The 23,565-nt window shown below is 38.3% G+C and overlaps 1 protein-coding gene across 6 annotated transcripts in view; it reads left to right on the top strand.

Annotated features, from left to right (window-relative positions):
* MECOM (MDS1 and EVI1 complex locus) overlaps positions 1-23,565 on the top strand; it is a 631,434-nt gene that overhangs the window by 288,795 nt on the left and 319,074 nt on the right. For all 6 annotated transcript variants that reach the window (XM_040248478.1, XM_040248428.1, XM_040248446.1 and 3 more), the window contains exon 2: positions 15,863-16,200. In XM_040248478.1, the coding sequence (XP_040104412.1) occupies positions 15,863-16,200 (338 nt within the window). The remainder of the gene's footprint in view (positions 1-15,862; positions 16,201-23,565) is intronic.

The following is a 23,565-nucleotide window of genomic DNA, read 5'->3' as shown; positions in this document are numbered from 1 at the left end:
AGCAGCTAAGACTCTCTCATATTTTCCATCTGTGCTTTAGTTCCTTTAGTCACTCAGTCATGTCTGACTCTGTGTGACCCCATGGACTATAGCCACCAGGCTCTTCTGTCCATGGAATTCTCCAGGCAGGAATACTGGAGTGGGTTGCCATGCCCTTCTCCAGGGGCTCTTCCCTACCCAGGGATCAAACCCAGCTCTCCTGCACTGCAGGTGAATCCTTTACCCTCTGAGCCACCAGGGAAGCCCTTTCTCCCTCTACCTACCAGATTATAAGGTTCTTGAGATCAGGGGCATTGCTGATTTTGCTCACTGCTAGCTCTTAGAGTACGCTCCTAGAGTACGCTCCACTAGAGAGCAGTGTGATGGAGAATGAGGGAAGCACATTTGAGAACAGAAGGTTGTCAGGGAAAACAGTGCAGAGAAACCAAATTCTACAGGGTTTTATGAACCCTTGATAGACTATTGTGACTAGATCATAAAAAGTGTTAAAGGCATAAGATGGGAAAATTGGTTATGACCAATCATGAAAGAATTTTCCAAGGTCTCCAGAAAGCTGTGACCAATTTGTAAGAAAAAAACTGATGAGCTCTAGAATGAGTGTTCATCTTGATACCCAGAATAAAACTTTATTGGGAGAAGGATACACCTTTAGTGGCATATACTCATCCAGGAAAGCAACTGTATTACATGTTCTTCAGTCCCAGTATCCAGGTTTTAAAATGGAATACAGGGAATTTTTATATTTTAAAAAATTTTTAATGAGCTCCCAAATGTGGGTAAATGGAGGCCACTGTTACATCCACAGAGAAAACATTGATGTGAGGGTACTTAGAGCTTTAGTGACTTGAGCTTGGGACAGAATAATCTTAGGGATATGTTGTACACAAAGGTTTTCTTTAAATATAAATAAAAAATAAGAACAAAAACCTGCCATGTTCCCACATGCATTTTACACAGTCATAAGAATACTGTTTATTAAAGCAGCTTCCAGGTACTGGGATGAACCAGAGGTTTTCAAAGTGTTGATTGATCACTCTTTGCTAGCAGTCCACTAGGCTTACACAGCCACTCCAAAGTCAACAGCCTGGAAGAAAATGATACGAGACTTGGAACAAAGGCTGGAATGTTAGGTTAGCAACTGCTTTATGTTTCAGTAAATATGCCAGTTAATATTCATACATGTTTAGAGGCATGATCTGGTAAGAGTACAGAATCAACTGCATATGACTCTTCCATTTTCCATCCCAAAAGAATCCTAGCTACTCCTTACTTTTGCATAATAGAACTTTGAGAGAACTCTGGCTAGGTTTGCCTCTGTTCCTACTGCTGGACTTCTTAGAAGTCCTGGGAATGTTATCAGGGTAGTGTGATATATGTACAGCCTGAAAGTACTTGTCTCCATCTTCATTCACCAGCTGAGACTTAAGAGGTGTTTTTGGATGTTCACCAATGACACCATAGTAATGGAAGAACAAGAAAATTCTTCATGTTCTCTTATTGAATTCTTTTATCTTTCAAGGCCCAGGTTCTTTTTGAAGTGTTGAAATGAATATTTGTGGGAGAAATTGAACTGTCCTACCCAAGAGATAGGGAAAGAGATAAATTAATCCCATGACTTTAGTGGGAGGATTTCTGCAGTAAATAAGGTACCATGCTCCCTGTCTTCATCACCTTACAGTCAAAAGGGATTTTGGTGGTGGTGTGCTTTCATAGGTGGTGCAGTGGTAAAGAATCCACTTGCCAATGCAAGAGACATAAGAGATGTGGGTTTGATTTTCCTGGGTCAGGAAGATCCCTGGAGGAGGAAATGGTAACCCACTCCAGTATTCTTGCCTGGGAAATCTCATGGACAGAGGAGCCTGGTGAGCTACAGTCCATGGGGTTGCAAAGAGTTGGACATGACTGAGTGACTGAGCATGCACACAGGCACGTGCTTTCATAACCTTTGCTACTTGGGTGCACTTGAATTTGGGGTGTGCCAATTGCCTGATCCTCCTATGACTTACCACATGTTTATGCAAGTTTTTTCTTTATTTTTTATGTGTTTTGACTTAATGTAAATAATGCTGTTTTGGGAGAATTTACAATGTACCTTTTTTCCATCTAGAAGAAAGAAAGTCTGCTCATCTGGCTTTTCTTTAGCTAAGTATTTTCATTTGACTTTTTAAGCCAGCTAAACTTTGAAGAAAAATGCAGATATACCCTATTGTTTGAAATGGTGTAGAGATTTAGGAGGGTTAATTTAAAAACTCACAAATCCTTTGCACTATGCAAATTAGTGATCTGTAACCTTTTTTTTCCCAGGTGACTTATTTTGACTTAACTATGTCCAAATAAATGTGTTTATTTGGGAGAGCTCAATGCTACCAAAAACTGACATGCTAAGCATCTCCTGTGGCTCATAATATGTATGAAAGATGTGGACCACCCTCTGTTTTCTCATTATGCCAAATAATGGAAAGTGGAAATCACTCTAATCCTTTCTTCTGTGTCTGCTGTACCTCTGCAAATATGATAAACTCAATCCAATTAAAAGTCATTACCTCTCCAAGGCTCAGCCACAGTCTATAACATTCTGTTTCACAATCCTCTCAATTATCTGTCTTCATCACAGGTGGAATGTTTATAGCCATCTTCCACTTCAGTTTTCTCTTAACAAAGAGGAAAATCACTTTTAAGTGTTGATTATTGTAGTTCTGATTTTCTGTACCATACACTTGACTCTATTCAATGCAGCTTTATATTATACAAGTTAATTCTTCCTGGTTATTTGTCTTATCTCTCTGACTAGACTCTAAGTTCTTTGAAATCAGCAATTTAACTTTACTCTTTTTTGTGATGCCCCCATGGTGCTTTGCATATAAAAAGTCTTATTGACTAAATGATTAACAGTTTGCGGTATGTGTTGGATCATAGTTGCTGAGATTTAATAGTAGTGATGAGCATTAAAAAGTTGAATGGTGTATATACAGTAATATAACAACAATAGCAACAAAAGCAATACAAATAAAAACAGCACAAGGCTTGTTAAGTTATTGTATAATTATTTCTTATGTTTCAGGAATCTCTCCTGCCCCTCAATGGATTTTCTTAACATCATATACTTCCGACAGAATGAAAACTTCTCCAATTTTTCCTCTCAAGCAATCATAGTTTATGTAGGCTTACATGGGCTGATCCACAATATATTTGACTCGGCAAGCATATTGAATGTTTAGATGAGTAAACTGATAATTTTCTGGCTTATTCAGCTCTGAGATTCTACAACGCTATGAAAAATGGATATTTCAATCAATTATTTCATCAACTAAGCAACATGATGCCAAAAGATTTTATTTAGCTTAACTTTATTTAATAGCTCAAATATTAACTTAGCTATACTCAATAGCTATAACCTATTTAAAAGCAGTTTGTCAAAGAAGATTCATCGGAATAAATCCATAAAATGATCAGCAGAAGCATAAAACAAATCACTAAATTTTGCTTATTCAGGAGAATTATATTAATACCTAGATCTAAGTAAGAGTAATTTTATATAATTTTTATATAAATAGGCAGCACAGTATTATATATATATTATAAAATATGAAGTTACAAATATTTGGTTTTTGGTATTCCTTTTTTTGTGAAGCACCTTGATGAATAAATAGATTCTTTGGGGGATTTTTTTTTTTTAACCATATAAATCGAGCTCTCAAAATTTATTTTTCTGCTTTTGTTTAAGTTTCTTTGACCATCATTGGCATATATGGATATTATTTGGGAAAGGACCATCATTGGTTGAGTGGTGTGGGACACCAAAATATCTAGTCCTGCCATTTTCTCTGACAAACCTTGCTTTAGACTGGAGGCTTCAGAGTGATCTGGCCAGTCATCCCTCTGTATACAGCACTGTTCTGAGGTCAGCCAGAACTATCTCTGGTCTGTTTGGCACAACTTTCAATTCAAACTGGAAGATAATGTTGTGGTTTGGGCTGTTTATAGGCTGATGGGAGTTTTACTGGCATCACAGCAGTCCCACCTGGCTTACAGGAGAACTTTTAGTCTTTTTTTTTTTCAGTGAAGTAGACCAAGCAGAAGTACATTTTTTACTAGTTACTGACAGGGAAACCATTCACTTCTCCATGTGGTTTTCTCTTGGCTTATTTTGTAATGAAAATGTGGGCAAGGCTGTTTTAGAACCTGTTGGTTTCATCATTTTACGAGTTATTTAGAAGGTGTGAGAATATATCATGCCTTTCTTTTTGAAACTTACATTACTGTGAAGAACTTGGTGCACCTCAGAAATGCATGTAAACGATAAATGCATTTCCACCAAGAATGGAAATAAGAGGTTTATTCTTGTTTGTTATATTTTTTAATTGAGGTTTAATTGTCATATAACATTATATTAGCTGGAGAAGGGAATGGCAGTCCACTCCAGTAACTTGCCTGGAGAATCCCATGGACAGAGGAGCCTGGCAGGCCACAGTCCATGGGGTCGCAAGGAGTCAGACAGACTGAGCAACTAGCACTATTAGTTTCAGGTATACTTATTTGATATTTACATGTATTGCAAAATAATCATCACAATAAGTCTAGTTAACATTGTCACCATACATAATTATAAATTTGTTTTTTTGTAATGAGGACTTTTAAGATTTACTCTTAGCAACTTTCAAGAATGAAATACAGTATTATTAACTATAGTAATAGGGCTTCCCTGATGGCTCAGATGGTAAAGAATCTGTCTGAAATGCAGGAGACCCAGGTTTGATCCCTGGGTCAGGAAGATCCCCTGGAGGAGGGAATGGTAACCCATTCCAGTATTTTTCCCTGGAGAATTCCATGGACAGAGGAGCCTGGCAGGCTATAGTCCATGGGGTTGCAAAGAGTTAAACATGACTGAGGAGCTAACACACACACATTATTAACTATGCTATTATTAACTAGTCACCATGCTGTATATTACATCACCATGATTTATTTATTTTATAACCAGAAATTTGTATCTTTAGACTCCCTTCACCCAGTTCATCGACTTCTGTAGATTGGCCCAGAAGTAGTTACTTATATTCAACTCTTTCACAGTCATCATTCTTCATAACCTCCTTTTAGATCTTATTTTACCACATAGTCATATACCTGTTACCATCTTTGTCTTTATTACTCAACTCTAGGTTTCTTGAGGGCAGAAATTTGATCTTATTCAAGTCTATACTTGACCATAGCAACTTGCACAGTCCTAGGTACAGCATGGTGTCAAATCATTGTTTTGGAATAGGTAAATGACTAAAGTCTGAGAAGCAGCATCTTGGGCAAAGAATATCACCCCTACACTTCAATTATCTAATTCCTCTCCTTATGCTAGAAAAGAGTTTTAATCTGGGCACTTTTGTAGTCTATCACAAAATTTCAATTGGAATGTGCAGTTGAAGCAGTCACACACAACTGGTAAAGTCTGGGACATCTGTTTAATCCTTCACTGTCATAGTTTGGAACCCACCAAAGATTTTGAAAGTCAAATGTGTATTTATTCCACAGAGGAAACTTTATCAACCAGTACAAAAGTTTACTGGCACTAGCTGGTGATATAATGGGTAGTTTAAATCCTGCTAACTGCAAATAATTTTTCAACAATGTTTATGATTGTGGTAGAGTTTAGTGAGGCAGGAGTACAGATAACATAAATATTTCAACAAAAGCCGATTGTACTGGAGCCATAAATAAATTAGACCCAGTTTGTAAATAAATTTAGTTTTTGCCAACAAACATTTATAATCCTTTCTTGCTGCAAATGATAATTTATATAGAAGAGGTCCTGAATGCCTTTCTTTAAAAGTCAGTTCTCATTAGGAGGCAGTGCCTGGTACCCATCAAGTGTCTTAGACTGTGTGACTCAATTAGACATGAAGGATACTGTACAGACCACCTAATGCTACTAGTTATTGTACATGTTGATAATGACAATTTCCAGAGATCATACATAGCTTGGGAGTCTATGAAGTTGTCATATTATATCATTCCCTTAAATACCTAGCTTGTGTTACCACTTAACAATGTTGAAATTACCCCCTCTCAAATCATAAGTGCTATTTAGTGTATGTATACACTTATGCATGACACATCTGTTCATATTTTCCCTGAAAACATTTTTTTATTAACGTGTATAATGTTTTCTCAAATTAAAAAAAAAAAAAGCCTTCACGTTTTTCAATGACATTCCATCCATCCCCACGGTTTTGAATGATTTTACGTTTAATATGATGTAGTGTTGGGAAACTCAATATGGGGGCCTTTAGAGTTTGAAATGGGGGCAGAAAATTGCACTTCTTGGAACCATCTAAACTTATTTTATACCAAAGATGCTGTATTTGCAGTGGGACCAGAGTCCATGCTGAAATCAGCTGAATCAAGGAACTTTCCCCACAGAATCACTTTAAGATCAGAAGTCATTCTTGTCTTTGTTACCAAGCCTTGTGAGAACAAGGATCATTGTTCATTTTCACATAAAGCCTAATTTTGAAACCAACTAAATTTAATTTTTGGGGTACTCTCTGCTCTTTATCAAACTCAGAGTGTGGTTAGGTTAGGCTTCTATTGCTTGTTCATGTTCCTTTTTATCGGCAAGCCACTGCTACAACTCCCTCTTCTGCCAGACAAGCATAATTATTTTCTTTTCTTTATGTAGGATTCCTGGATATAAGAAAGCTCTTCTGTTTTGTAGCAACAGGGAAGGTTCTGCATCAAGTTAGCTGTGAGAATGAATTTGAACTTACATTTCCACTGTTTATTCAATTCTCCGGTACACCTATCTTTGTTTATTATATGGTAGAAAGTGGAGGGCAATCTCATTTACTTTTTGATCTTCATCTTTGCAGGGGTTGTTTTGAATATTTTCAGCCAGTTTATATTAGAATTTGGTCTCCTTGCTTCAAAATACATTCCCCACCTTCTTCCTTTAACTTGTAGCTCCTGAGTTTTGGTCTCTCCTTCGGAGGCAAGAAGGATCTCTGCCAAAAGCCACCAAGCCACACTTAGGTAATTATAATAAACAAGTTGGGGCTCTCATTTCACATGCAGAGCTGAATGAAGCAGAGCTGTGGTCAAAGAGATCCCAGTTGCTCCTCTGTTAGCAATGGCACATTAATGCACTCTCATGCTCCCCTCCCCCACTCCAACACTTTTTTTTCTTTTTTTAAAGGAAGTAAATCAGGTCACTCTTTAGCATGTGAAGGGCTGTAGCTTTCTTCTGAAACCACCATCAACAACATAAACAAATTAGAGGTAGTAAACCACACATTCTGCCCACACATAAACCACAGTCCTCACCAGAGGGCAGTCTACTTAATGTGAGAATAACAGCCCAGTTTTATAAGCCTCTACTGGGAATAAATTCCAGTTTCACTGGTTAGAACAAAGTTGGGCAGCCAGAGTGTAGGCTCTCCTAGGTTACATCTTGGGAGAGACCGAAGTGGAGAGACCAGGAAATATATTTTATAAGCTTCTGGTACACCAAACTTGGACCATTCTTTGGTTTTCATTACGTAGAACTGGGACTGCTTGAGTGAAATGGACCTGGGGCTGAACTTGTCCAATGTGCTTATTTTATGGAAGGGGAGTCAGAGATCCCTCAAAAGCTACGACTCTCAAGCGCTCAAGGTTACTCTGGGCAGGGAAGACATATTGCTGAATCCAGACCTCCACATCTGGGCATGTACCATTCCGGCTTTTCCTGAGTGCAAATGGCATAGTTTACAACCGCCAAGTTGACCCATACAGGAGTTATAAAATATTCCCTATACCTTCCTGATGCTGATACGCTTCCTTTCCTGACAATGGTGAGTCCTCAACTAATGTGTCCAGCCCTAAACTAATGTGTTCCGTCATCAGTAAATTCCTGCCTGTGATAGTCTTTTCTTAAATACCTGTTTAAACAGTAATTTAGATAAGAGTGTCCCATTTGTGTGCAACAGGAAATGCCTGCCTTCTTTTAGATATGCTGGCAAATAATTACTGTAGATATGGCTTGAATACTGAAAGGCTGTACTCTGGTCATTTCAGACTGCCTGAGAGCAACCACCCAGTCTGCTGCAACATAATTTCAGGGCATTTCTATTTTACTCTAAATGAATCTGAAGGAAAATCACTTTGGGGATATAAAAAGCTTAGGAGAAAAGCCATCAGGTCAAAGGTTGCCTAAAGACTCTTAAAAATTTGTCTTACTAGAAGGGAGTCACGGCACAAAGTTATAACGTAAGAGAAACCATATCTGATACGTGATAAGTCTGTTCTTACCTGGTCATTCCAGTGGATATTGGCGATCCTGTCTCCCTTAACAACAGAATGAGCCAAACATTAACCAGGTCGTGTTTTTCCTTGGAGTAGTACCCATACAGCTTTAATGTCTTTATTTTAGCTGTTTTAGATCTGTAAGTAGATACCAGAGGGTTTCTTTATTGGTACCTCAACTGTGAATTTTCTGGCAATTTCTTTCCATAACCCATTTTAAAAAAGCTTAGTTTCATCTCTGATGAGGAACTTTTGGAAGTGGTCAAACTCATTTCATAAGAACTTAAAAGCTACCAGTTAAATTCACAAAACATACTTGTTTAGTGAAATGTCTGTGAAATTTTGAGAAGAGTGGAGAAACTCTTAACCAGAGTTAAAACTCCAGGATAAGTGAGAGGTATGCCACAATCCTATGAAGAAGACAAATGTTTGTTCACTGATTTGGTCCTTTACTTTCAACCCCTGTGGTATTTTTGGCCATCTTCCTTGCTTGCCTCCCAACACTCTTTAATACTTTTAGGGTCTTTTTGACAGCACATACATAAAATATTTTTAGAAAACCCTGGAGGAAAAAAATTCCACAAGGAAGAAATGGAATACTCTGGTACAAGGAAGTAGCAAATACTAAAGGTGCAAGGAAGTTAGAAGGTCATTAAAAAAAATTCCATGTGCCAAACCATGTTGATACATTATTTCACAATAAGTAGTGCTCTCTGGAGACACGGATTCTTCAAATGCAGTCCAGTATTAACAGATTCCGCAATGTCTACTTGTTACTCCTCCTTGGAAGCAGCACATTCTAAAGACCAGTTCCGTCAGCAGCCTCCATCCTATTCGCGCTTGCTAGGTCGCTTCAGTCGTGTCTGACTCTTTAAGACACTATGGACTGTAGCCTGTCTGGCTCCTCTGTCCATGGGATTCTCCAGGCAAGCATACTGGAGTGGGTTGCCATGCCCGCCTCCAGGAGATCCTCCTGACCCAGGGATCCAACCCACCTCTCTTGCTGGGATCTTTACCAATAGCGCCACCTGGGAAGCCTATGAGATGCCTCGATTTTCCCAGCCTGTGCCTCTGACTCTTACTACGGTCCTTCAAAGCTAGTTTAAGTCAGTTTTCTGGAAATTCGTTCCCCTCACTTTTACTAGTTTCCTTTCTTCCTTTCGTTGGGATCTTAAATTTCATTATCTTGGGGCCATTCTCACAGACTATTCTGCTGGCCAGTGCACAGCCTCCTTCTTTGTTCTGTTTGTGCATCTGGCATGACTTGGGCTCCACCCTTTCCCCAAGCCCAGCGCATGGTGATTGGTTGTGTCGCTGGTGCAGAAGAGCTGGCTCCCAGGTCCTCCGCTTCCTCGCCAACAGGCCTGGGTCACCGCTCTGGAATTGTCCTAACAAGGGAAGAAGAGCATGTCCGGTTTGAATTTTGGAAGGAAATTGATGTCTTCCCCCTCCCCTCTCCGCCCCTCCATTAGCAGGCACCGACTCATGGACTCGTGTTCATGCGCTCACGTCCTACCAGGAGGTCCCTGGTGGGGCTTGAGGTTTGGCAGCGCCTGCCTTGCTCGCGGAGCTGGGCACGCATCCGCCGCTCGCAGCCACGTGTAATCCTTCCTGTCTGCTCGCCACTTGGGCACAAAGTCCCAGCGCTCGGGCCCACCCTCTTCTTTAGTAGCAATTAACCTTTACTACAGAGCTTCCTTTGAAGTTTGCTCATGTTTTTATTACAAAACTGCAATGAGGAACATAATAGGGGGAAATGTCTAAATTTCGGAGTTACCTAATCTGTTCAATTCCCTTGCTGGTCTCCTCCTGGCAGTTGTTTCATGTAGTTATGATCTCAACCAGTCTGCCTGAGATTTCAAACCATGTTTCTGTCTCAGCCTATTTTTAAGATTACTGAGCTATTACACACATGCACACTACAAACGCACACTGATGTGTCTATTATACGCCTAAGTGTGTACGGCTGAATACATAGAACTTGTTCCTTGTTTAATGTCTAGGGAAATTTTTTTTACTTCAGAGACAAGCTAGGTATATGTGCTTTTAATGTTAACTTTAAACTCTTGTTGCTAAATATTTTCTCTCAATAGACTTAGGTGAAGAAGAGTGGAAAATTATTTATGTTAGTATCACTAATGATAATGCTGAGTGATAAGTATTATGACGGGTACTGAATGCTATTAACGGTGAAATTCTGGATTTTGAATGGCATCTGCCCAGAAGATTTGCAGTTAAGCTAGGCAGAGGGGCCAAGTGAAACAAATGGTGAGTTATATAAAACCCACAAAAGAGACGGCATTTTAGGCCAGCCTTGCAAATAAGAACCAAAGAATTATGAGTGAAATGGCATTTTTTTTTTTTTCCTAGACTGCTGTTCACAGGAGCTCAAATAAATGAAATCATTTTTCTCTGCTTTTCACTCAGCAGTAAATCATTGGTAATCTAAGGTTGGTAGAAAAGCAACTGTGAAGCTCAAAGAAAATACAAGAGAATCTTTTTTTTTTTTTTCCTTAGGATGGGTAAGGACTTTCTAAGAAAAATGTAAAAATCACAAAGGAAAAATAGACTTCATTCTGTACAAGTTAAAAATTTTGTACAACACAAGCTCCATTAAAAAACCAAATGATAAGTGATCTACTGGGGATAGTAGCAAAAAGCTATATCAAAGGGCTCATTTCTTTATCATTACTAAGACAGACCAATAAAAGACCAATTTCAACTGGACAGAAACAATGAGTAATTTGCAAAAGGGGAAATAGGAATGACAAAATATTTAGTCTTAGTAATCACTGAGATGTGAATTAAAGCAACAATAGATATACAGTCTTTTCTGTTGTATTAATAAATTTTAAAAACAAGACATAATAATAAATACCAGTATGATGGCTTGGAGTATAAATTGGTATCCAGCTTTGAGAAGCAATCTGTCAATACTCAGCTTTCTTTTAGGAATATAACCTAAATAGGGTGAACATAAATATTTATATGAAAAAAATGTTTATTTTAGTGGTATTTATGGTGTCAGAAATTTAGAAGCAAGATAAATAAATACTATGGAAATAGTTCATTTATTATGGGTTTATATTATAGAATATAATACAGCAATTAAAATATAGTTTAATGTTTTTAAACCCATAACAAAGTGTTCATAATATCAAGTGAGAAAAGTGAAAAAACAAGCTATTCACATAGTAGGGCTACAATTTTGAAAAAACAAACATACTTTAAAACATATCTTTAAAGAAAAGAAAGCGAGTTGCCTAAGAGTTAAAGGGAGGACTGGATTTGAACAGCTGGGTTCTAGTCTCAGCTAACTTTGGATATACTGGTTAGCATCTGTGGGTATCAGGTTGCACATTTGCAAAATGGAAGATTATCCTTCTCATCTGTAGTTTTCTCCCTGGATTGTGAGAGAATATAGATACATCTACAGAGGTTATTATTATCAGTATTATTTCTGCAATTTCATCTTTGTAGATTCTGATATGTTTTTAAAATGCAACTCTCCTCAGGTGGAAACCTTGGTTAGTTATTCCAAGTCATAGAAATAAATATAATCCAATACAAATGTAGCCTTGGTCTCCAGGGATATTAGAACACTTAAAATTGAATTGAAGAATTTGATTTCCAAGAGCATTTCCCAAGTCATTTGCCTCAAATCCAACAATAAACTTATCTTTCTGTCCTTTTTCAGTTAATGACACACTTAAAGGATGCAAGAAGCAAATTCCAGTAGCAGGCAGTTCAGATCCAAGAAATTACAAGGGCTATTTATCTTTATGGGAGCACTGATGTATATAGCACTTCTTACCTGATACTTACCTATTGTAAATGTGCACAATCTGTCAATCTGATATCTGAGCAATTCTTTAATTAACTGTAGTTATAGCTCAGGAAAAAGATTTACCAATTTTTCCTCAATAACACACATTTAATGGAGATATGATAATTGAGGTAGTTTGTCATTTAGATGAAGGGTTTTAGCAGCATTTTGGATAGCTCTTGAGTAAGGTACCTGGAGACATTAGTTGGTAAACTGCATGTGTTGTTAAAAATTTCTTAATGCTAGATGACACTGAAATATTGTTGCATGTTTTGATACGTAAAACTCAGCAGTTTTATATTTCCATTTTTTTGTCATCACAGCCCTTTTTATATTTAATTCCAGTGATACAGGATTAACAGTGGCTTGAAAACAAATTGCCTGGCTTTGCACATACATTTAATGCCTATGTGTGGATGAATAAGACCATAAGTCTTTCTCTTGGATTTGCTTGACCTATATAAGTTGTTCTTTAAGTTTAATTGGAATTATTTTGCTATTGTAAGCAGAATTGCATTCAGGTTTTAAATTCAAATTCTTCTGTGCAGCAGCCTGGGCATGCATGTGTATTTTGTCTCTACAGGAATTGAAATCCAAACTCACTAGTCTAAAAATTATGCATTGGTAAAGTTTGTGGGTAACTCAAAGGTCATGGGGTCAGCAATGGTTGTGGGGGGGACCAGATGAGTTTACCTATATCCCTTTTAAAGGTTTGGAATTACTTTGATGGAACTGACAATATGACTAGTTTAACCCTTTCAGGAAATACGGGAGATTTTACTGACCATTAATGGATAATTACTGGAGGAAATAGTTCTATTCATTTGGATGCATTTTTGTTTCCTGATGCTTAAGTCTATAGGTTACACAATGTCTTCCAGTTTTTAGCACTTCTTGAAAAAACCAAAATCTTCACAATGGATGATAAATCCCATTAAGAATCTTTAACTACGTTTGCAGTAGTTAAATGTTAGCATTCTAGAGAGATGTTTTTGTATGTTTTTAGTTGTATAAAGAGTGTTGGTGAACTTTTGGCTCTTAGGTTGAAGTGTAAAATCTCCCTAAAGAATAAAATTAATAGACTTTATCAAGGGTGTTGGAACCCTGAAGTATATTTCTTTGATAGTATTTCTTTGGGGCATTATAAAAATTGTTTATTTTGATGTTGGATTTAGAGAAAAATTTCTAATCTGTAAGGTTCCATTTTTGTGGGTTTAAAGGTGCTTTCCAGGATCAAAGTAATTTCCAATATTTAGTAGAAAAATATTGATTTGTTTTAATAGTCAATGAAATTATATGTTAGGTTTAACAAGTATTTTAAAAGCACCTTTATGAAGATCACTTGGAGAATTCCTAAGAAGTATGAGTTTTGAGGCTTCCCTTTAAGAGTCTATTTCCTAGTTTGGAATAAAAGATTATTCTTATTAAGCTCTAAATAGCAATATGCAGCATTATTTGATCATCAGACTGAGGAAGGAAATTGTGTAAGAACTCAAAAGAAGGGAGAAACGTATGTTAAATGGGATGGCAAGGAGATAAGTTGGGAGTTGACATAGAGAATGACTAGAAGTTGGATGGGCAAAGGGGAAGAGAGAGAGTAACAGAGGAAATGCTTACTGAGCCCAGAAGATAGAGATAAGTTTATTCTGGCCTGGGGACTCCTGCTGAGGAGTGTTGAGATTAAAAGAGAAAGAATGGGTTCAGAATGAGAGAGGTTCTGTTCCAAGCCTATTTTACTTGTGGACATTGGGAATTACTGGAGGCTACTGCACAGAAAAGTTGATATACCAGGAAGATAAATTCAGCAGCATTGTACAGGCTCAGTGTGAAAGGACTGGAAAGATGTTAGAGGTCTAGAGACCCATTTAGAGGACTGTTAAAAAATTCAGAAATGTAAACATGGATTGAAAGAATGGGGTGACGGTAAAAATCTTACAAGAAGAATGGACAGCATTTAATGACTGAATAGACTGAGGATGAAGGAGACAAAATGATCTATGTTATTTTAAAACCTTGAACATGGATAATTTGAGGGAAAATATTATTTTTAATAGAAATGGAGAAATGGGAGGACACTTGATTTGAAGGTAGATGATAATATGCAAGATTTTGGATATGCTGAACTTGAATGATAATGAGCTTGTTATGTTAAGATCAGATGTCTCATAGAAATAAGGTTGGGTCCTGATTTGATGCTTAGTTTAAATGGCATTATCTCATTTGACTCAAGAACCAAGCACTTCATTAGAAAGCTACTTTTGCATGTACAGTCACTTTGCACTTCACAAAACTTTAAGAGGAGTCATACTTGATGGACAATTCTTAATAGGTGTTATAGTTAATTAAATTCCATAATGACTCAAAGAAGGCATTGGGAGTAGAACTCAGATATTCTACCTTCTAGCACAATAAAGTATCTTGGAAGATTTTAATAATTCATAGAACTGTAAGGTTGATGGGATCTAAAGTGTCATCTAGTCTAGTCATTACTTTAAAGCTACAATTCCTCCATATCAACCCTAATTCATGGTTATCTAGGCTATCTTAGAACCCCTGTGCTGGGGAACTTTAGGTGACCCATTTAACTTTGGATGGCTCTGATTGAAATCTGTCTTCTTGAAATTTTAAGCCATTTTTCTTAGTTCCCCCATTGAATATCTACAAATTGAACAAATTAGGTATGACTCTCAGTCTGTAATCCTAGTAGAAACATGTGTTTATTTTCTTTAAGGTAACAAATCCCCTTCGACTGGTAGGAAATGCATACTTAGTTATTATTCTTTATGCTTCCTCCATTCCAAAGGTGCGGAAAGATCTTAAGGCTGACATGGTGTGGTCATTTACTTCAGCATGGGGCTGTACTGCTCCAGGGAGCCCTTGGAGTTCCAGGGTTGAGGGTGCAAACTCCTAGTTATCTCTTCTGCTCTCCTCTCAAAGATGGTCTTGCCATCTCCTCCAGGCATGACCTCTGCTCCATGCAAAGTCCCTCTGATCTCTACTTTTCTCAGTCTGAGGAAATTCACTATCTTTTTTGGTACACCTCATGACACCATCTTCTCTTTGTTCCCTCTGGGAAATTCACCTAATTTCTTCAATGATTTTAGCTTTTATAAATGTCCAGAGGAAGCACTAGCATCAAATAACTTTAACTCTGTTCTGCATAAGCTACTGAGGCAAAGAAATACCACAGGCTCAACGGTGTGTTTGAAATGGGAAAGGAAAAATAGAGAAAGAACAAACAAATTAACCTTTCAATAAATAATCCTGCCATATGAACTTAAGCCTTGTGGCTCATGGAAGCCTTTGGACTCTCTTATGACTCTACAATTTAGTCCAAGATACCTCTGCATGATATAACTTTCTAAGACATTGTATAATGCTATCAGCTCCCAATTTGGGATGGTTTGCAGAGTTGTAGTTACACATATGTTTACTCTTAATCTCTACTTTATTCATAATAATAATTAAATTGCTGATTGTTTCCCAGCTGGATAATAGATTGAGCTGGCCCATGAGAGTACTGACAGTTAAAGATTAGCTCATTTGATTTATGGATTCAACAGAGATAAACCAAAGAGGAAATAATCCCTTACCCCTCCTTCATCTGTGAATAGCAGAGGTTTTAATGCAGGCATAGTTTAACAATGGTCTTTCCTTTTTTTTTTTTTTTTTAAAGAGCAATAGCATTCTAAGGTGAATATTGAGATGTGGAATTCTGTCTCTTTTATATTAGTAGAAATTTATGATTTTTTTATTTATTCACAGATAATGAGTGTGTATATGGCAGCTACCCTGAAATTCCTTTGGAAGAAATGCCAGATGCAGATGGAGTAGCCGGCGCTCTATCCCTCAGTATTCAAGAGCCATGCTCTCCAGCCACATCCAGTGAAGCGTTCACTCCGAAGGAGGGCTCTCCTTACAAAGCCCCCATCTACATCCCCGATGATATCCCCATTCCTGCTGAGTTTGAACTTCGAGAGTCAAATATGCCTGGAGCAGGCCTTGGAATATGGACCAAAAGGAAAATTGAAGCAGGTGAAAAGTTTGGGCCTTATGTGGGAGAGCAGAGGTCAAACCTGAAAGACCCTAGTTATGGATGGGAGGTAAGAAAATCTTTTGAGTTAATACATGTATGTATATTAAGATGTATAAAGAAGAGATTACTTTTAAAAATGTCCATAATATAGCAAATTCCATTTGTTGCAAAATATCTTCAAATAGAATTTTAAGGATGAACCTCTCTTACAATTTTCACTGCTTTATAGAAACAAAGTATTGCTTGAAAGTATGGCATGATAGAAAGGAACCCAGCTAATGAATGGGCAGAGGATAGTATCTTGAAAACATATTACGATACAAATATAGTTTTTAAATTAATATTTGGAAACATTAAACGTGGCCATCCCTAAGGTATGCGGCATAAGCAAACAGAATAGTCATATGGCATGTTTATTGTATTTTGTCTTTACTTTTTTGGCAAGTGGGCTTGGAAGATTGGAGGAAACATTTGTTTTCTGCATCTTGTAGCTTTGAGTTAATTTGGTTTTACTTTCATTCTACATGTTTATTTTGCTCTGTATTCTAATATATTTTCCACCTAAGTCATCCCGATTTGATTATACATGTCTCCAGAATATGTGTACTGTACTGAATCTTGTGATGGTTATTTATATTCAGATTGATTTAATGAGTAATTCATGTATAAACATGGCAGCAAAAAGCAATATGAAAATCAGTTGCTAGTTTCAGCCATTCTTTTTTAGAGAATGCATCTGGAAATAAGTAACAAAGGGAAGTTATGTTCTTATTACAAAATCTAAATTAATTTTATTTTGATAAGGACAGGTGAACTAGTTACTCTCTTGAGTTTATAATTTTTGTACAAAATTAGTATATATATATATATACATGTATATGTATATATATTTCCCACTTATTTTTATAACTTAAAAATTTTTGTGGTTATATTACAGCATCATATTTTCTGGAATAGCTGACCTATATCTGAAAAACTTGTAGGTAATTTCTATATGGACAAGAAAGTGTTTTTTGGAGATATGATTGACCTCTGGTTTCACAGTTTCAGTTTGATAGAAGTCAGATAAACTAGATTTATTTTAGTATGTTCTCTTAATATTTATGATCATTAATGGAATATCTGGTTAGCTTTTAAAATAGAAATAAATATGCAGTGCCTTCAGGACTTAATTTCAAATTTTGTCCCTTTGCTTTATCTGTGTCCCCTTGTGAAATCTGCTCAAAATGCCATAATAAAAACAATTCTTATTCAAATTCTGAAATGCTAAAAGTTAAGATCCAGATTTGACATAATTATAATTGAGAAATCCTTCCTTAGTTTTGCTCTTGACCACAGCTCTGGTAACATGGTTAGCTACACTACTAGACGTGTCTATTGATAAGAGATTTTTAAAAAATCACTGTAGCATTAACTGATATGTGAGTTGAATACGTTTTAAACCAAATGCGTACAAACTTTACGTCATTATCGTTCACCTTAAAATAATGGCTATAAACATTCCACTAATAAGTAACTCATTAACTCATTAAACTTTTATTACAAATCTCTAGAGTTAAACAACAAGTGCAGTACTGCTGGAGATTTTCCAGAGGCTTGGAATAAAACAAGACTTAATAATGAAATCATTTTGAAATTCCAGGGTTGGTAAATGCAGGTCTGTGCCTCTTTAAACAGGATACCTGTGGATTTGGGGATGAACCTGGTGATTCTGCATTTAGAGGAAATGTAAAAATAATTAATTTTTTTCTCCTTGGAGTAAAATGTCTTCAGCACTTACATGGGCAAGTGCTTACCCTGAGAAATGTGAAATAATTCTTTTCATTCTGTCAAAACTGAGTTGTTTTATTGCTTGGAATTCAAGATAATTTTATAACAAGGTCATGACTGTTTGCTACACACATCAACCATTTCCTCTCTGTCCATCAAGAATTCAGTTGATGGTCAATTTGGTGGTTTTCTTCACCACTTTAATGGTTTCCCTTGTGTTTATTTTTTAAAAATAATTTTATTTATTTATTTTTGGCTGTGTTGGGTCTTTGTCGCTGCACAGGTTTTTCTCTTATTGCGGCGAGCAGGGCTGCTGTCTAGTTGTGGTGCCCTAGTGGGCTTCTCCGGAGAAGGCAGTGGCACCCCACTCCAGTACTCTTGCCTGGAAAATCCCATGGACGGAGGAGCCTGATGGCCTGCAGTCCATGGGGTTGCTAAGTGTCGGACACGACTGAGCGACTTCACTTTCACTTTTCACTTGCATGCACTGGAGAAGGAAATGGCAACCCACTCCAGCGTTCTTGCCTGGAGAATCCCAGGGACGGGGGAGACTGGTGGGCTGCCGTCTATGGGGTCGTGCAGAGTCGGACACGACTGAAGCGACTTAGCAGCAGCAGCAGCAGCAGCAGCAGCAGCAGGGGGCTTCTCACTGCGGTGGCTCTCTTGTTGCAGAGCACAGACTCTAGAGTGTATGGGCTTCAGTAGTTGTGGAACATGGGCTCAGTAGTTGTGGCTGTGGGCTCCAGAGCACAGGCTCAGTAGCTGTGGGTTGGTAAATGCAGGTCTGTGCCTCTTTAAACAGGATACCTGTGGATTTGGGGATGAACCTGGTGATAGTTCTGCATTTAGAGGAAATGTAAAAATAATTAGTTGCTTAGTTGCTTCATGGCGTGTGAGTTCTTTCCCGACCAGGGCTGCAATCCCTGTCTCCTGCATTGGCAGGCAGATTCTTACCCGCTAAGCCATCATGGAAGCCCTGTCCTTGCTTTTGAGAGTGTGGATTGTCTGTTCTAGTTGTATTGTGAACCAAGCAAGAGCAAGGGCTTTTTTTTTTTTAAATTTTGGTGTAATTTTGGCAAAATTGTTATCCACAGAGGAACAGTTGGGTTCTTGACTTTAGTATTTTCTTCGTTGTTTTTAATCTTACCCTGCTTAATACAAAATCCAATCATGATAAACAAAGGCACTTGCACAAAGCTTCTGACCTACTCACATGTGCTCTTTTAAATCATTCTTATGTCATATTTGCCCTCAACTATAGCTGATTTCCCTCCTGTTTGGTTGGACAGATAGTTGTGATTAACCAGTGTGGCTTCTTTTTCGGATATTGTTTCATTTTTAAAAATGATGAATTGAAGGAGAAAATAACCTCTTAGGCCAAAAAGAATAAACATGAATGGAGGAAATCCAGATTCATCCAGCAGTTATTCAGTGCTACTGTTCATCAGATTCTGTACTAAGTGTTTCCTTGAGAGAATCCCAGCCTATCAAAACTGAACAAGCCATTCATATCTCTAGTACTACCCTTGCTCTTTTCCCCCTATAAAATTCCCCTCCCTGTGCATTTCCTGTTTAATAAATTGGACTACCATCTGTCCACCTGCTCAAGCTAAAAAATGGATCATCTTTGACTCTACTGTCTCCCACACCAACCTTATCTGATTTATAGTTCCTCTGTTCTTTCAAAGCCTCCATTCTTTGCACACACTGGTCTCCATACCTGGGAATCTCCTTTTCCTTCCTCTTCCTAGCAAGTTTATATCCATTCCCCAAGTTCCCTTCCATGTCATCATCCTTGATCCTCCTATTAACAATTTGAAGTGAAGCCGCTCAGTCGTGTCTGACTCTTTGCCACCCCGTGGACTGTAGCCTACAAGGCTTCTCTGTCCATGGAATTTTCCAGGCAAGAGTACTGGAGTAGGTTGCCATTTCCTTCTCCAGGGGATCTTCCCCACCCGGGGATCAAACCCAGGGCTCCCCCATTGCAGGCAGACGCTTTACCGTCTGAGCCACCAGGGAAACCCAAGTAACAATTTAGTACTGCTTAAATTTTTTCTCACCATCAGTTCAGTTCAGTTCAGTCTCTCAGTCGTGTCCAACTCTTTGCGACCCCATGAATTGCAGCACGCCAGGCCTCCCTGTCCATACTAAAGAATATAGAGCATTGTGCAGCATCCAAATTGTTTGCATAGTTTCCCTAATAGAGCAATATTTCCATGAGAGCTGGCATAGCTGTTTCCTCTAAGTGCAATGTCTTGATGGTGTCCTATCTGTGGTGCCTGTGGTGTTGTCCAACGCTAAGTATATTATTCAAAATAGTCAGGATTAGTCAACTCAGGCTGCTATAAACAATATACTATAGACTAGGTAGTTGAAATAACAGAAATTTATTTTCTTGCAGTTCTGGAGATTAGAAATGTGAGATCAAAATTTCAGCTGATTTTGTTCCTGGTGAGGACTCTCTTCCTGGCTAGCAGATATTGTCTTTTTGCTATGTTTTCACCTGGCCATTCCTAAGTGCATGAACATGCATACACACCCACAGAGAGAGAGAGAGGGAGAGAGAAAAGGGTGGTGGTTGATACACTCTGGTGTCCTTTCTTCTTTTAAGAACACTAATCCTATTGTATCAGGACCCCACCGTTATGCTCTCACTGAACTTTCAGTTCAGTTCAGTTCAGTCGCTCAGTCGTGTCTGACTCTTTGCAGCCCCATGAATTGCAGCACGCCAGGCCTCCCTGTCCTGCACCAACTCCCGGAGTTCAGTCAGACTCATGTCCATCGAGTCAGTGATGCCATCCAGCCTTCTCATCCTCTGTCGTCCCCTTCTCCTCCTGCCTCCAATCCCTCCCAGCATGAGAGTCAACTCTTCGCATGAGGTGGCCAAAGTACTGGAGTTTCAGCTTTAGGATCATTCCTTCCAAAGAACACCCAGGGCTGATCTTTAGAATGGACTGGTTGGATCTCCTTGCAGTCCAAGGGACTCTAAACAGTCTTCTCCAACACCACTGAACTTTAATTATCTCTTAAAAGCTTCCCAGGTGGCATTAGTGGTAAATAACTTGCCTGCCAGTGCTAAGAGACACAAGTGACTTCCCTGGGTTGGGAGCATCCCCTGGAGGAGGCATGCAACTCATTCTAATATTCTTGTCTGGAGAATCCCATGGACAGAGGAGCCTGGTGGGCTATGGTCCATAGGGTTGCACAGAGTCAGACACGACTGAAGTAACTGTACATAAAGGCCCTATCAACAAATGTGGTCACATTGGGTGCTAATGGTCCAACATAAAGATTTAGGGGTGACTCAAATATTTAGTCTATTACACAGAAAGTTAACAAAAAACTGTTTAATAGCAAAATGAGTGAAAGAATGAAGGAATCAATGGGAGAGAGAATGAATGGATATAGGATTATGTTACTCTGAAAGAGATGGCAAGGAGTGAGAGCTGAAGTCAGTCCATAGTATATCTAGAATCTGTATTTTATACACGTGGAATGAACTCTGCCACTACTCTATGATTCTAGTGAAACTACTTAAATAAAGTCAATAGGGTCTTGCATTTTTCTTTGATCAATGGGCTACTAATAACCAGTACATATCATTAGTTGTTATTAAAATTAAGTAAAGAGATATGATAGTCTCTTCAAAGAAAGTTTTTAAAAGAGAAAACTCAAAGATAGTACTGTAATTAGGGCCCACCTCTTAGAGCCCTATTTAAATAATTTTTTTAAGTTAAATGTTTTCTCAAGGGGATACTTCGGGAAAATCATTTCAGCTCAGTTCAGTCGCTCAGTTGTATCCGACTCTTTGCGACTCCATGAATCGCAGCACGCCAGGCTTCCCTGTCCATCACCAACTCCCGGAGTCCACCCAAACCCATCTCCATTGAGTCGGTGATACCATCTAACCATCTCATCCTTTGTCATTCCCTTTTCCTTCCGCCCTCAATCTTTCCCAGTATCAGGGTCTTTTCAAATGAGTCACTTCTTCGCATCAGGTAGCCAAAGTATTGGAGTTTCCGCTGCAACAATAGTCCTTCCAATGAACACTCAGGACTGACCTCCTTTAGGATGGACTGGTTGGATCTCCTTGCAGTCCACGGGACTCTCAAGAGTCTTCTCCAACACCACAGTTCAAAAGCATCAATTCTTCGGCACTCAGCCTTCTTCACAGTCCAACTCTCACATCCATACATGACCACTGGAAAAAACATAGCCTTGACTAGATGGACCTTTGTTGACAAAGTAATGTTTCTGCTTTTCAATATGCTATCTAGGTTGGTCATAACTTTCCTTCCAAGGAGTAAGCGTCTTTTAATTTCATGGCTGCAATCACCATCTGCAGTGATTTTGGAGCTCCCCAAAATAAAGTCAGCCACTGTTTCCACTGTTTTCCCATCTATTTGCCATGAAGTGATGGGACCAGATGCCATGATTTAGTTTTCTGAATGTTGAGCTTTAAGACAACTTTTTCACTCTCCTCTTTCACTTTCCTCAAGACGCTCTTTAGTTCTTCTTCACTTTCTGCCATAAGAGTGGTGTCATCTGCATATCTGAGGTTATTGATATTTCTCCCGGCAATCTTGATTCCAGCTTGTGCTTCTTGCAGCCCAGCGATTCTCATGATGTACTCTGCATATAAGTTAAATAAGCAGTGTGACAATATACAGTCTTGATGTACTCCTTTTCCTATTTGGAACCAGTCTATTGTTCCATGTCCAGTTCTAACTGTTGCTTCCTGACCTGCATACAGGTTTCTTAAGAGGCAGGTCAGGTGGTCTGGTATGCCCATCTCTTTCAGAATTTTCCACAGTTTGCTGTGATCCACACAGTCAAAGGCTTTGACGTAGTCAATAAAGCAGAAATAGATGTTTTTTCTAGAACCCTCTTGCTTTTTCGATGATCCAGTGGATGTTGGCAATTTGATCTCTGGTTCCTCTGCCTTTTCTAAAACCAGCTTGAACATCTGGAAGTTCATGGTTCATGTATTGCTGACACCTGGCTTGGAGAATTTTGAGCATTACTTTACTAGTGTGTGAGATGAGTGCCATTGTGCAGTAGTTTGAGCATTCTTTGGCATTGCCTTTCTTTGGGATTGGAATGAAAACTGACCTTTTCCAGTCCTGTGGCCACTGCTGAGTTTTCCAAATTTGCTGGCATATTGAGTGCAGCACTTTCACAGCATCATCTTTCAGGATTTGAAATGTTCAACTGGAATTCCATCACCTCCACTAGCTTTGTTCGTAGTGATGCTTCCTAAGGCCCACTTGACTTCACATTCCAGGATGTCTGGCTCTAGGTGAGTGTGAGTGATCATACCATCATGATTATCTGGGTCATGAAGATCTTTTTTGTACAGTTCTTCTGTGTATTCTTGCCACCTCTTCTTAATATCTTCTTTTTTTTTCATGCTTTAAAAATATAAATTTATTTTAATTGGAGGTTAATTACTATACAATAGTGTATTGGTCTGCTTCTGTTAAGTTTGTATTTTAGAGAAAGAGGGAAAATATGATTTATAGATCAATATATATAAATTAAGCTATAGACATAAAAAACATCGTTTGTATAATTTCTCTCAAACCAGTACTGATTTAATAAGGAAGATCTTTAAAAATAATATTAGAGTTTGGCAGTGATTTCTACCCTGCAAAGCCTAGGA

This window comes from Oryx dammah, unplaced genomic scaffold (assembly GCF_014754425.2).
Source record: "Oryx dammah isolate SB20612 unplaced genomic scaffold, SCBI_Odam_1.1 HiC_scaffold_2, whole genome shotgun sequence".
In the NCBI taxonomy this organism is placed as follows: Eukaryota; Metazoa; Chordata; class Mammalia; order Artiodactyla; family Bovidae; genus Oryx; species Oryx dammah.
Note: the sequence above shows the minus strand (reverse complement) of the source record. Positions and strands in the feature narration are given on the sequence as shown.